This window comes from Nematostella vectensis, chromosome 6, assembly GCF_932526225.1.
Source record: "Nematostella vectensis chromosome 6, jaNemVect1.1, whole genome shotgun sequence".
Classification (NCBI taxonomy): Eukaryota; Metazoa; Cnidaria; class Anthozoa; order Actiniaria; family Edwardsiidae; genus Nematostella; species Nematostella vectensis.
In genome coordinates, this window is record NC_064039.1 from 3448753 (window position 1) to 3464896 (window position 16144).

At 36.3% G+C, this 16144-nt stretch overlaps 1 protein-coding gene across 1 annotated transcript in view; it reads right to left on the bottom strand.

The window, feature by feature from the left end:
- Window positions 1–16139, bottom strand: part of LOC5514682 (zinc finger protein 420) — a 29354-nt gene extending 13215 nt beyond the window's left edge. The window contains exons 1-3 of the mRNA XM_032384172.2: window positions 15795–16139; window positions 522–685; window positions 11–221 (exon numbers count right to left, since the gene is read on the bottom strand). Coding sequence (XP_032240063.2) covers window positions 11–221; window positions 522–685; window positions 15795–15990 — 571 coding nt within the window. The 5' untranslated portion in view covers window positions 15991–16139. The remainder of the gene's footprint in view (window positions 1–10; window positions 222–521; window positions 686–15794) is intronic.
- Window positions 16140–16144: the final 5 nt, after the last annotated feature.

Here is a 16144-nt window from a genome sequence, read left to right on the forward strand (position 1 = left end):
GACAGTATACCTCCATAGCTGTCATTAAAGAGAACAAGAAGCTCCTCCCCTTGTTTGATATCCCTTGCAACCTCATAACTGACACCTGCAGCTGAGTTATGAGCGACAATGTTCTGCTGTTCTGGATTTGGTGCTGTCTGCATTTGCTGCAGCCATTTGCATTGGTCTTGGTGATCTTTGTGAGCATAGAAATGATAGGTACAGCCATCAACGCTCCCAACCTATGTAAAGACACAAAATTTACATTTTAAAACAATCTAAAACAAGAAATCAAAACAAAACATTCAGATTCCTTTTCCAGGGACAGGGGCACGGCTCATGGTCGCTACTTGGTTTGGTATTGGAAGGAGGTGTATGTATGAAATCAAAGTTCTGTAACACATATACAATCTTGGGTTGGCTCCCTTCCGATAGGGTTCATATGACCAATATATCTCAGATTTACTCTCTTGAGAACACCTAAAGATCCTTCCTCCTTAGGGAAATCCTGGATCTGTCCTTAACCTGCTGGTAACACTTACATCGCATATCAAGGAATGCATCTCAGATGGAGGGCGTTTCTTCTTTATTATTTCTCCTCTAAAAGGGCCAAAGCATTTGCCTTGGGACATGCCTTGGTGTGCGATGAGCCCAGCCTGACGCAGCTCCGGTGGCAGATTGTCATTGTTGTTAACTAGTTTTTTGCCTATAAAAACATTAATTTGAATTTGATTGTTAAAAGTTTTGGGCAAGTTGGGATCTGTTTATTTAAGAACACATACATCACATTGCATATTTGCAGGAAAAAAATGGGATGTAGTTAACAATAATTGATAACATTAAGTGAAAAAAAGCTGATTTTAGCGGAGCCAAGCGCGGCCGCAGGCCGCGCGCGTAGCCCAATAGGCATAGAAATATGGTATAGGTATGCGACTTGGTTTTTGTGGTCGTCACGCAGGTACCCTGTGGTGTCACTCGCCAGCCAGCCAGCCAGCCAGCCAGTCAGTCAGCCGCGCGACTCCCAGGCCCCACTCGGCCCCGAAATGGCGACTAAATACAAGCAGGGAGCAAGGGAAAAAAGTTCTTGTCGATTATGCGATGATTATTTATTTTGCCTCAAATTTTGTGACTTAAGGATAAAGTCAACTAGAGGAGATCTACTAACATTCATTTACGCCAAGATTTATCTGGTTTTAGCTAGTAAATTTAAGCAAGTAACAGTTCACATTAAAAAGCGAACAGAACCACAAGAAAGTGACCAAAAAAACAACAAAAAAAACAAAAACAATGCAAGGTGAGTTTCGGACGACGATTTGTATTGTCTATTGAGGATATGACAGTTATTAGGCTTTTTGTTGTCCTTTTTGTATGCTTTGAGAATGCGAGTACTTAACTTAGTAATCAAATTATTTAAGCATAACAGGTTTTGTTTTGACATTCTTCGTTGTATCTATATTCTTGATTGTGTTGGATAAAATACAATACAACAAAAACTGGAATTCGTCTTTAATAAGACTTTTTCAGGGCAGATTGATTGTGTTGAGATATTTCATAAAGGCTAACCAATATCGTGTTGCATTTGTCAAATACTGCTAAAGAAGACCGTTCTTGTCTTTATATCCTGTGCTCTTAGTCCTAAGAAGATACATATCCTTAGAAGATACAGCAGCTTTTTCAACTTACAAGATAAATTTTCCCTACCGAGGATAAAAAAAAAACTATTTTCAATATGTATTGTTGTTATTGTCTGCATCTTGCATCTCATGTGTTTATTTTTTTTCAAATAGTTGTGGAAAATTAGTTAGATTATAAATGGCTTGATAAAAAGATTGTTTTGAAAGAAATAATAAATAATTGTTTTCACTCTTTTATGAACCAGGAACTACCTGAGGGCCAAGATGAATGCTAAAGACTGGAAGACATGAGAATTAAAAATCATGTCTTGTAGAGAACAGTAGGATGTTCTTATTCACTAGTCATTTGATACCCCCACACCCATGGTCCCAGGGAATGGTGGGGGATTAAACTTTAATAAAAGCCTGTTTCCAAGTTAAGAGTCAAAAACAGTCAATACCACCACCCCTCTTGACATATTATGGTTAAAAAGTGGTCTAAAACCCCACATTAACCCCTGACTTCTGCGGGACCATAAGGGAGGGGGCGCAATTGACTAGTTCATTACTATGTGATTCAGCAGTACACACTCATAGTTTTTTTTTAGAACAAGATACTTATATAATATAAAACTAAAAACAAACTTTTGCTTTTTAAATAATAAATCTGTAAAGAATACAGTTTTCTATCAACCTAAAGATAATGGGAAAGGGGATATTTTAGAAAAGTACTAAATATAATTATCACATTATTGTTGTTATATTTTCTTTTCAAACATTTAAGGAAGAGTCATATTTCTTCCTTTTTCTTCTCCCTGTTGACTATTTTTATGCAATTGATGCTCTTTGCTATTTCCCCTCTACACCAAAAATAAATTAATGAACAGATTTGATTTTTAAATTAGAAATTTTCATTTATTACTTTCACTTATTTTCTTTTTAGGATTTTCTTTCCAAGTCTCTTGCCCATTACATTTATTTTAGATGTTTAGATTTATTTCATTGGAATAGTTACATCCAGGGTTTCTCAAAACACCAAAATATAATGCATTACTGGATGTATATTTGTAGATATTAATTCCCATGGGGATGGAAAATCACCACTTAAAATGGTACATTAAATCTTCAGCATTGCATCTTACCTAAAATTGTGTCTGACACTATATTCCATCTTTGAAATCCTGTTTCATCCATTGTTTTTCGCAAGAACAAAGCTTGTCAGAATGTAGCTTTACAAATGTACATTAATGGAACTTTTATTAAGGGGAAGGGTTTTTTAGGGCAAGATACTTAAACTTTATAACACTAGCAACAACCTTGCTTTTTCCAATAATAGAATTCTGTTCACATAGCTTGGATAGCAAAGACATGGCCTCTTTAGAGGCCTGTGGTGGTGAAAGGGTTAAGATAATGGGAAAGGGGAAATGTCAAGAAATGCTCAATCAAATTATTTTCATTACTGTTATATTTTTTTCACCAAACCTTTCAAGTTGAGTCAATTCACTTTATATCTCCTCTCCCCTCGATTATTTTTTAGTCAATTGATATTCTTTGATTCCTCTCTACCCCAAACATAGATCAATGAAAGGGTTTGGTTTGAAATTAGAAGTTAGCATTTTCTTTCTGTTTTTTCTTCATTGCATCCATTTGGGAGTAGGCCAACAACAACAAGGCCACTATATGGTAAAGTGGGGTCACCAATATGTAATGTATGAAAGGAGATATAATTTTGGATTTTAATTTCCAGACATTTTTCTGAATATTCGGTCCAATGAAGGAGAGAATCCCCACTAAATCAATACATAAAAATCACAGTATGGCATCTAAACAGTCTAAATATATTAATTTGAATCTTTGGAATGCTGTTACATCCATGACATTTTCTGCACAAGGGCAAAGCTTTTGGAAGTATTGTTTTGATTAAAAAAAAGATATTCATAATGGAACTTCTATGATGGGACATAAGAATTTTCCATTAGACTCTTGACAACTTTGACAGCCATATCCACACCAGGAATTTGGTTTGTTAACTTTGATGTACTGCATAATTTAAATTATTGAATAAGGCCTGGATCCATTTGGTTGGTACAATAAATAAATCTCAGTAGAGAGCAGGATCCTAGATCCCCCAATAATGCTTTTGATCAGTCAACACAAAAGGTGTTTATGCTGGCTCCGCTTTTAGGCAGTGCCTAAATCTATATATTATTCACACACCTAGTTTTTGTAGCTACTGTGCGCATGCGTCAAGTAGCTACAATGTCATCGAGTTGTAAGAGTGAGTGTCCACTTTTTGTTGCGCGAGGTATGCTGGGATATCTCAGACTTTCGGATAAGCATCGAAGCGTATCGGATCGTATAAGAGGATCAGATAAATAGCAAAAATACCTAATATTTTACTTATCCATAGATTTGAATTGAACAATAGATACTTGCTTTGTAGAAAATATACTCAGGGTACAAATAACAAAACCGTAATTATGCCGAACAATAAATCGAGACTAACTGATTTTTGTTCCCTTAAAAATATCGACTGAAAACGTTTGAGGTACGTTTCGTCCCGCGTTCTTGCCTTCCCTCGTGTTCAGTCAGCAATTTTGCCAGCGACGAACTAAAGGTAAGCTTTACTATGTTTTTTTCGCCCCATGACAGGTTCTCCAATAGGGTTCTGGATTCCGGATCCTAGTGTGTGGATTCCGGATTCCATGTGGGTTTTTTCTCGTGGATTCCGGATTCCAGCAGCATGGATTCCGGATTTCATATCTCATTTTTTCATGGATTCCGGATTCCATATCTCATTTTTCATGGATTCCGGATTCCATATCTAATTTTTTCATGGATTCCGGATCCCATATCTCATTTTTTCATGGATTCCGGATTTTTTTTTGCTATCCTCTTCCCGTTATAAGGCAGAGCATTCAAGAGTTATGTCCATCGTTTTCTAGTAAAGCATTTTTCAGGTGTTTCGAAGTTTCAAACAAACTTTGGCCTAAAAAACATTGCATGAATCGCCAAGATGTCACCAAGCTATTGATCAACCAACAATTCCCTACCCGGGACAAAAACTGCCTTCACAATAATTTCCCTTTGGGGAACAGAATATTCCCTTCGGGGAACAGAAACTGCCTTTACATGCTCAAACAATTCCCTACGGGGAACAGAAACTGCCTTTACATGCACAAACAATTCCCTACGGGGAACAGAAACTGCCATTACATGCACAAACAATTCCCTACGGGGAACAGAAACTGCCTTTACATGCACAAACAATTCCCTTCGGGGAACAGAAACTGCCTTTACATGCACAAACAATTCCCTTCGGGGAACAGAAACTGCCTTTACATGCACAAACAATTCCCTTCGGGGAGCAGAAACTGCCTTTACATGCACAAACAATTCCCTTCGGGGAACAGAAACTGCCTTTGCAGGCAGAAATAAGCTTTCAGTCATTTGGGAAAAAAAAAATTTCCAAGATACAAGTAGCTGTATAAAGCTTGATGATGTGAACACTATTGAGAATGCATTTCTTGGTTGTCAAAAAGTTGAACATGCAGACCAAAGTAGCTTGCTGAAAAGCGACATAACTTTTGTCTGTTGAGTCTTATTTGACGAGTGATGATGACGGACTGATTAATTGTGATGAAAATGTTTCCTACATGCATGATATATTTTTCAACAACTTCTCGAATGCTTGCAATAGGTGTGGGTTGCAGGATTAGAGATAGGGAACTTTCTAGAGTGCCATTAAAAAGAGTTATGAAATGTTTGAAAAGAAAAAAAAATTGAGAAAGAAATTCAAATATGTTATTAAGAAATCAGTCCCTATGTCATCTGTTTTATATAACATTGTTTCTAACTATAAACAATGGAGTATCAAGTTTGCTAGAAAACAAGATAGTTTCTACAGCCGTTATTTCAAGAATGTTCAAGCACGTGTCAACTTTATTACTTTGTGGGGATGTAGAGTTGAACCCCGGGCCTACAAAATATAATGCCTACTCTAAAGAAGGAAATTCAAATTCTGTATTTAACTTAAGATTACAAAGATTTGGGTTAAGTCCATTAGAGGTGGGAGGAATGGGTAATTGCCTATTTAGAGCCATAGCACATCGGATATACCATGATGCAAATCGTCATTTTGAAATCAGGACAGCTGGTGTTCAATATTTGGAAACTAATCCTGAATATTTATAGTGCTGTTGTTGATAATATGTCTTGGTCTGAATACATAACAAATATGTCGTCAGAAGGAATATGGGGTGATCACATTATAATGCAAGCAATAGCAGAAAGTATGAATTTAAGCATTCATGTTATAGAGTCAAATGAAAATTTTGGTGAGTTAACACTGGTTCAAACTCAAAATGTGTCAGACAGTACAGTACAGGTCTATATATATATAGGACACATTGGGGAGATGCACTACATCTCAACAATAAGAACGTTACCTGAAACTAACTTACCTGGAATGGTCCAAAGAAATTTGTTTGATGAATGTTATGAATCCACAGTAAAAAATAGCAAAAAAGGTGAACTTGACAGAAAATGAAGTCAGTTCAGTTGGGATTCTGTCAGATCAGCATAAAAAAGCAAGTGGTGCAGATAAAGCAAAATATAATGCATATAAGAGAGAATATAGAGCAGCAAATGCATCTCCAGAGCAACAGGCAAAACGTAATATGTATCAAAAAGCTTATCGATCAAAGAAGGCAGCTGAACAAAAGGCCAAACATAATAAGTACCAAAATGCCTATAGGTCAAGGATGACACCTGACAAAAAAGAAAATCATAATGAATACATGAAATCTTATCGAAGTGTTACCAATATTGAAACAGCTATTTCAAAGTTTCATGGCTTAGTTGAAGCAGGTCCTGTTTATATTTGTACATGCTGTGATCAGCTTTGGTATGGGCATAGTGTTCTGGGTGCCAAAAAACTCATAGAATCGAAACCTGACATTGTTAAATATCTTTTTAAGACAAGCATTGGGGATGCTGATTGGGTTTGCAAAACATGCTATAGTTATTTATTGAAGAATAATATTCCACCTTGTGCTGTTGTTAATGGTTTGGTATTTCCACAAAAACAAGCATTCTTTGATCTAAATGAATTCGAGTGTAGATTACTTGTCCCAAGAATTGCTTTTCAAAAGTTAATGCAAGCTCCCAGGGGAAAGCAATTAAAAATTTATGGGAATATTGTTAATGTAAGCCTGCTGATGTAAGTCATACTGTTAGCATGTTACCACGGTTACCAAATGCGGCTGGAACAATAAAAGTCAATTTAAAAGAAAGCTCCAATATAAGAGTTCTGCATTATCATTGAACGTGAGACCTCATAAGGTAGTAGAAGCAGCAGAATGGCTAATAAGCAACAGTGGTCAAATGAATTTGAACAGCTTCAAAACATGGATGGTGATTTGTCTTGTAGTAAACAATCTGAAAAAATGTCTGAAAAAAGTCATAGTAGCGAGCCTGACAAAATAGATGATGAAGATAACTTAAGTGAAGACAAAAGATGAAATGCCTGCAGGTGTTACTGACACTAAGTTAACAGCAACTGACTTTTTAGAAGATAATGAGCGCCAACATATATTTAATATTGCACCAGCAGAAGGCAGTATACCCATAAGCATATTCAGGGATAAATTCTCAGAAGAGTTAGCATATTCTGGAATATTTCTTGGTCAACCTAGAGTATTAAGTAAGCAAATTAATTATAGTGATATATGTAAATCAGAACTAAAAAGGTCAGACAGAAGAGCAGCAACGTGTGTTGAGAATATTTTTTAAAAAGCAAAAAAGCTTCAAATGAAAATCCTATTAGGCAAGTCAACTATTGCACTTAGAAAATGTAAGGGAAATAACAGGAATCTTAATGCACGTCAACTAAAGCAGACAGGTGCAATAGATAGATCAATTCACTATGATAAAGGATTTAAATTCCTAACCGCATTACGAGGCTCACCACAATATTTTGAAAAAGTTAAAAAAGACCTGTTTGCAATGATAAGACAGCTCGGACCAGCAACATTGTTTTGCAGTTTCTTATCAGCAGAAACACAGTGGACTCACCTACTTAGAATTCTTGGCCAACTTGTTGATCACAAGCTATATTCTGATAATGAAATACAAAATCTGAACTGGGAGGATAGGTGTAGATTAATTCAAAGTGATCCTGTAACATGTGCAAGACATTTTGATTACCAAGTCAATAAATTTCTGACTAACTTCCTCTTCACTTGGAAATATATCAGATTGGTTTTACAGAGTTGAATATCAGCAGCACGGCTCACCACACATTCACATCTTGATTTGGATTGAAGCACCATCTTTTCAAGAACAAAGTGATGATGAAGTTATAGACTTTATTGATAACATAATAAGCTGTCACAAGCCCACAGATAATCCTGAACTACTCAATTTAGTCCAGAGACAAGTTCACCCACATTCACATACTTGTCGTAAGAATACAAAAGGAGAGTGTAGGTTTTATTATCCGCAGCCTTCTATGAGGCAAACTATGATTCTTTATCCTTTAGTTGATGACATGCCACAAAGTAAAGTAAAAACATATAAAGAGACATGGAAATCCATCAAAGGGCATCTAGATAAAATGAAAGAAGGCGAAGACATTTCTTTTGATGAATTACTGTTGGACCTCAAAGTCACAGAGGAAAACTATTTACTTGCTATATGTTCATCCCTTAATGCTCCCACTGTTTTCTTAAAAAGAATCCTAATGAGCTAAGGATTAACTACTACAATCCTGCTTGCCTGAGAGCATGGGGGGCTAACATGGATATTCACTTTGTGCTAGATGTTTATGCATGTGCAGTATATATTGTTAGTTATATCTCAAAAGCTCAAAAAGGTATGAGTGAGCTATTGCGTGAAGCTTGTACTGAAGCAAGAAAAGGTAATTCTACCATCAAACAGCAAGTTAGAGATATTGGCAGTAAATTTGTAAACAATGTTGAAATAAGTGCCCAAGAAGCAGTATACATTGTACTGCAGTTGCCCATGAGAAAGGCCTCTAGACAAATTGTATTCATTAACACTTCACCTCCTGAAGAGAGAGTTGAGCTTTTGAAGCCATTGAATGATTTAAAAGAAATGGATGATGACTGTGAAGAAATTTACACTAGTGGGATGTAAAAAAGATATAGTAAGCGGCCAGCTAAGCTAGGAGACATAACTCTAGCAGAATGGGCTGCATGGTATGGTGGAAAACCATATGTAAAGCCACCTCATGATATAGACATTGATGGCTTGCCATTGCAGAATTATATTGATCATTATGAGAATGATGATGAAATCAATGAAGTTGAAGATCAGAAAAATATCTGTGGTAAAACAAAAAAGAGAAATTAAGCTAGGATAATAAGAAGTGTATGGTTCAATAAGGAAGCTGATCCAGAAAAGCACTATCGTGAGCTTATCATGCTATTTACTGCTTGGTGATTCTAGGTCTGAGCCATTGATACTTAATGAATTACCAGATGATGAGTATAGATATATGGTACAAACATTGAATAAAGAACAGAAGGAATTCTTTTATCGTGTTTTGCATCTAATCAAAACATCTGATGAGCCCTTATATTGCTTTCTCTCTGGAGGGGCAGGAGTAGGCAAATCCCATGTGACTAAAGCCTTGTATCAGGCAGCACTAAAGTACTATAATACTAGAGCTGGTGACAACTTTTCACACATCAAGGTTTTAATGCTGGCACCTACAGGTAAAGCTGCATATATTATCAAGGGTAACACAATTCACAGCGCACTAGCAATACCAGCATGCCAGTCACTAAACACCAACAGACGTCTTGACTCAAGTAGATTGAATTCCCTAAGAAGCCAGCTTGGTAGTGTCAAACTGATTTTTATAGATGAAATATCCATGGTTGGTAACACAATGTTTAATGTGCAAATTGATAACAGATTAAAAGACATCAAAAGGAGCCCATTACACTTTGGGTGTGTGATTATTATTGCTATTGGTGATTTATTTCAACTACAGCTAGTTATGGATAATTACATATTCAAAGATTTGAACTCAGAATATGGCATTCTTGCTCCAAATCTATGGCAAGAGCTCTTTAAAATGTTTGAATTGCATCAAATTATGAGGCAAAGAGAAAACAAACTATTTGCAGAAATGCTCAACAGACTAAGAGAAGGTAACCATACCAAAAAAGATATATCAAAATTTAAAGAAAGAATATTATCAACCAACATTATCAATTATCCAATCGATGCTCCACATCTGTTCATACAGAATGCAAAAGTAAATGAATTTAATAAAAGAGCTCACCAAGCTATACACCATTAATGCACACAACAGTGTTATAGGAGCTGAATCTCAAGAGCTCAGGGATAAGATATTGAAGCAAATACCTAGTGATCCCAGGAAACTAAACAGTTATATGCTACACTTAATCTAAAAGTAGGTGAGAGAACTGAAATATCACTTAACACTAGAACAGATGATGGAGTGACTAATGGTGCTGACAATGTAATTAAGCTAGTACAAGTTCATCAGCGAAACAGACCATCAGGTATAATATGGGTACAGTTTGAACACACAGACCTTGACACTAAAACTAGGCGTGAAAACAGGCAGTTGTATGCCCAAGGGATTGACCCTACATGGACCCCAATCACCCCAGTCACTACACAGTTTTCAGTTGGTAGAAACAGAACCGTTCAAGTTATAAGAAAGCAGTTTCCATTAAGACAAGCTGCTAAAACCATACATAGATCTCAAGAAGATACCGAAACTAGAGTTGTTGTTAACTTTGAAACCAAAAGAGCTATTCCTCACATACATTATGTTGGACTAAGCAGAGTAACAGCTTTAAGTGGTTTGCATATCACTGAACTATGTGATAATCAAATATCTGTTAGTTCTGATGTTCAGAAAGAAATGGAACATCTAAGAACAGATGGCAAACTTGAACTTTGTATTTCACCACTTTACAATGCGGATCAAAATACCATAAAGATCTGCTTCTTAAATGCACGTTCTTTGAATAAACACATCAATGACATCAGAGCAGACTTGACCTATTTGAGTACAGATGTAAATATATTTGCTGAAACGCGATTCAGGCATGATGACAGTAACAGTATGTATGAACTAGAAAACTATGCTTTATATTGATATGATGGCCCATCAAATCATTTGGAAAGGCCATATGGTGGTACTGCAGTATACAGCCGCATTGATTTCTATCCTGGGTATCCGCATTGCTATAACCTAAATGGTATGGAGGTGACAGTAATACGATTGATGATAGTTCCACATGTAACTATTATAGCTGTGTATCGCTCTCCTAATGTTGCAATAAGGCAAGTTTGTGCTGCTATAGAGGAAATCTTGAATTTGCCCACAACCACACAATTTAAAATGCTCATTGGAGATTTTAATGTCAACTGGTTAAACTGTTTGGAGCGGACACCTATTTATAATCTTTTGGTTAGAGATCATCAATACAGACAGTTGATATCATGCTGCACTACAGATAACAGATCTTGCATTGATCACATATACACTAATCCACCACAAACAATCATCAAAGCTAATGTAATGGAGACCCTCTGATCATAAAGCACTTTATGCATTGTTTACATGTTAGTACATTTTGTCTACTGTTCATCTCCTCTGTTTATCTATATATGGTGGCGAAAGTGTCACATACAATTTGGCTCGGTTTCAAATCGCATGTTTTTTAAATATCTTTTTTAAATATTTCACTCCAAATTCAGTTATTTGAATTATAGGTTACATCCCCAGAAACAAAAAGTGCTAGATCAACACCTGTTGAAGTTTCCACAGCATTACCTTTTTTTTTTTCTTTTTTATAAATTGGACCATGGCACAGCAAACTTATTCAGGTAGGTATCATACATTGTTGACATGCTGTCATTATGGAATTACACCATGGCCTGGGACCAGTTGCTCAAAGATGGGTTAATGCTAGTAAACCAGAGTTAAATAAGGTTCTTATCCAATCATATGTCAAAAATAGCTTATTTAACCCTGGGTTAGCATTAACCTACTTTTGAACAACTCAGCCCAAGAGTATACATACTGTTTTTCAAAAATTCTGGAAAATGTGCGATATTTTGTATTATTTAGGTCTTTGTAGAAATTAGGGCTTTTCCCTGACACCTTTTGAGAGGCACACTGTAGTACAGTATTATGTACATTGTAAATTAGTTATATTTCTCAACTAACATTTGTTTTTCATTACAGCAAAAATGAAACTGACAAAGGACAGTACAATCAAAGTAAGTGCATTTATATCATTTGACCATAGTTCTTCATGGTGAAGATTCAGATGAAATTACTTGCATAAAGTAAAGAAATACCTCACACTTCCTTTTTGTGCAATACCTTAGAGTTTACTTCAGTAAAATATATGTTTTTGGAGCTTAAATATGGGGGATGGGGGTGTACTCCCATAATTATGATAATATTGACTTTATTATTATTATTTGATATGTTTATTAATGTGATAAATGCACTGGGATGTTGAAGAACACTCAAAAGGGTATTTCTTATTATAAGCTTCGCTCATTTACACACCAGGAAGTTCAGTACATGGAAAATGGAAAACAAAACGTTTTTTTTAACAAACCATAAAGGGGACTATAATTTCCATGGAATGGTTTTTGTTAGTGTAATAGCTCATTACTTTTGCATGGAAGGCTCTGGTAATAGTCATTGATGCAAGCACGGGATTTGTGAAACGGTCGTTGAAAGAAAGAACTTTCAACACGTGTTCCAGTACTCAAAAACATTGAGTCAGCTAAGGCTAAACAAATGGCTGTCACATAGAGCCTCCCCAGCGATGTACCCAGTTGTTTAGCTGTGGATATGAGAACGGTAGCATCATAACCATTTTTTCTTTGCATAATCCCTTTTCAGCTGTTGAAGGATACATACATCAACGGAGTAGAGTAAAAGATGGACATAATATGAACAGCTCACCACCAGTCACCTACTTTGATTGTCAACTACAAACTTCGTCATCAGAATCTATCCGCTTGGTCTGTTATTCACCGAAAAAACGTGCAAACCTGCAGCAAGCATTCAAGAACAAGAAGCCCGTGAAAATAGTTAATACTAAGAAGAATGCGCAGAAGCGTTTTAGTACTAGTGTTGAGGAATACACTATTGGAAAGATGTCAAAAATTATGCCCAGTTCTGAAGTTCAGTTTCAATATAATGATCAATTTGATAACCATTTGGTAACCGTGCATGAGGCACTTCACAAAAATGTTTACGATACTGTTGATTTGAAGGTCAAAGCAATTACTAAACAAGAGGAAAAACTTTCTATCATCAAGAAAGGCATCCAAAAATACATGGTTGATTGCATAGTAGCAGATGCGTCCGAATCGATCAAAATAACGCTCTGGGAAAATACTATTGACACAGTACACGCAGGAAAGTCATATCATTTTAAAAACTTAACAGTAAGAATCTTTGATGACAAATATTTGAACACAAACGAAGAAACGTGTATAGAGGAAATTGAGGACATTACGAATGCGAACATAACAGTTACGAGACAATATTATCATTGGACAGTGCATTGGAATAGACATTAAAAAAAGCTGCTGTTGTATATTGTTCAACAGTACTGTGGACATAAATTGCGACGAAGAGGAAACTATCACATGCAGTAAATGTGAAATAACTACCCTAAAATCATTACTTAACGCCAAACTTGTTTGTAATTCACTGATACGCCAAGAAAAAAAATATGAAAGGTATACCTCATTCAATGACAGAATCGAAAGTTTTCTGAAAGCTCAGAATCGTGATATTTCTGTAAATGAGATCGATATAAATGAGCTCAAGCAGTTACTACTAAAGTCTGGCCCACACAAGATGATAGTAGACAAAGCTTGTAAAGTGATAGCACAGTTTATCACTGGATGAATCTGTATTCCTCTTTATAGAGAGAAACAGCTTACTAGGTTCAATTATGTTGTTTAATCATAAAGTTTACTATCCTGTTCTATCATGTTGTTATTTATAGATTGTAGCATTGAACGTTATTTAGTTAAGTAGGGTATTTTATCCTGTTAATGTTATTGTTATTATGAATTAAACATTGCTTGTTAAAAATGTCTTTCTTCTTTATGGGAATTAAAGTATTCCAATAGGCTCGCGATATTGCTTGGGAGAAAAAGGCAAGAGGTACTGACCTTGATCCAAATGCAAACATAAACACATTTTTCCTTTCGTGCTGTTAGACCGAGATTGACTGAAATTCGCTATGGCATATTTCCGCTAAAGGCCAGTAAGGACATTGCAATCCTAATTTCGGGGTGGGAACCCTGTCTCAACTACCACACAGGGCCAACAGTAGTAATGGACACTGGGCAGACACTATTGACCAATCAGGCGGCAATAAATATTTTCATGGTAGAAGACACTGAAAAGACTAAGCTTGAAGGAAACCAATGAGACTTTAGGTTTTTAGGCCCATAACTGGTTATATATGGTTTTCTAAATTCCTGTAAATTCGACCACAGTAGCTACACTCACGCTTTGCAGGCCTATTTTTAATATGTGCAATTCAAGAATAGATCCTTCAAAATGAGTAGTGAGGGTAATTGCTTAAAGTTCTTAAAACCTTTCAGCATAGATAAAGCATAGATAAACTTTAAATTCTGAAAAGGGAATTGAATTTGATTGAAATTTGAATTTTCTACAGATCTTTGAATTTTTTCCTGGCCAGGCGAAAGGAGATTGAATCGAGTGAATAATTCCAAGTTTTGGCGGGAAAATCTGAAACAATGTATCTTCCTTAAATCCGTTAAAATTTAGAGACGGCAATACCACAAAATATTGGCAAAGTGTTTTCTATTGCAATGCTACCCACAATGAAGCGAAGAAAAATTTAAAGCCGAGAATTGTAGGCAAAAAAAGAAAATTTCGTTTTGTTGTAGGTTTAAAAAAACAGCACACGTTCGTGAGAATGTCGCCATTCTTGATTGCGAATGCAGCGCGCGCACAATGCAAAACAACTCAAAGACTAAAAATATCTGCTAAATTTTGCATAGTTGTTTCCTGAAGTTAAATAATAATTTGACTACCAGGTTGAGATAAAAAGATAATGGTAAAAGTTGTAACCGCACAACGTTCTTCAGCAACTAACTAAGACGGGAACTGGTTTAGCGCGCGCATATATTTTCTCATGTAATTTGGTTGACATCTCGATCTATGTCACAAATGACTGGACCCGGGCCTTTCAGTTCATGGCCCTTTTTCCGAAGGTTGATCAAAATACCTCAATATTACAGATTTGAGTTATTCGCGTGAACGCGTGTTTTATAGGGTCCATATGAACCACATACCATTTGGAAGATGAAAATATAAAGAATTGGCAAAGTCTATCAACTCTGAAAGGTTATATGGACTTTAATTAAAGCAAGGGGGTAGGTGGTGCTCATTCAAGCAATTACCATTATCTAATATTATTACATATTAATAACATTTCAGATATTTCAACATAAAGCTTCAGCACTTGAATTCTCTCTTGTCTCAGAAGACATTAACATTTCAAAACATATCACTAGTTCTCATACTCCAACTCTCTAATAGGCCATAATAAAGATGTGTTACTCCTTCGAGTCAGTACAATTTGTGATAATCAGGTCCATTCACAAAAACATTAAAATCAACAGTCCCCAATATTCCCAGTATATCACTTCCCGCCCCCTCCCCCCTGCTTCTCCATGAAAGAACATCACAAAAATAACAAAGCTTCCCGCGTAAGTTTCTATAATAACAAGATGCTGACAAAAAAAAAAAAAAAAAAAACACTCCAAACTTTGGCTTAAAGTATGCACGTCCTTCCATCCTACACTGTAGTAGCTTAATTTTCCAAGAGTCCAAGAGAGTCCATTCCGATCTCCGGCGAATAGAAAAGACTTGTACTAAAAACTAACAGAAACCCAAACTAAAACGGGACTTGCTTTGAGCAGAATTTGAATGCGCAAGTCGAATTGAAGGTCAGTTATTGATGGGAATACTCGATACTTTTCATCGCGGTTTTTGCATAAACTTGTTTGCACATAGGAACTACAACTCGTATCGGATGTCGGCTTGTGTATTTGCACATCCCCCCCTCTCTATAAATCGCTACAGAAAATCTAAATATTAGACTTATCGATACATGCCTTTTCCATGAGAAGTATTCTTCCTCGTAGAACGTCTTCGCGAAGAGCTTGAGCTAACCCGAGATGACGCTTTGCTCGCAGGACTTTGTAGATCCGCCGTTCCAGCGACCGATGACTTCTCGCGTTTCCGCGAAGAAGCTCGTTCCTTTTTTTGTTTTTGAGCAGATTTGACTGGTGTTGTTTTAGTCCTAGCCATTATTTAGCCATCAGCCTTTCTCTCTATAGTTAAAAGCAAGAAAAAGACCACATAAAACACTTTTGATCGGACATTTGTTAGCTCATGTTCGCACACTCCGCTTTTCAGCCGACGTCCGTTCCGAAGAGTCTCCTGTTTCACTCGAGTCACGTGA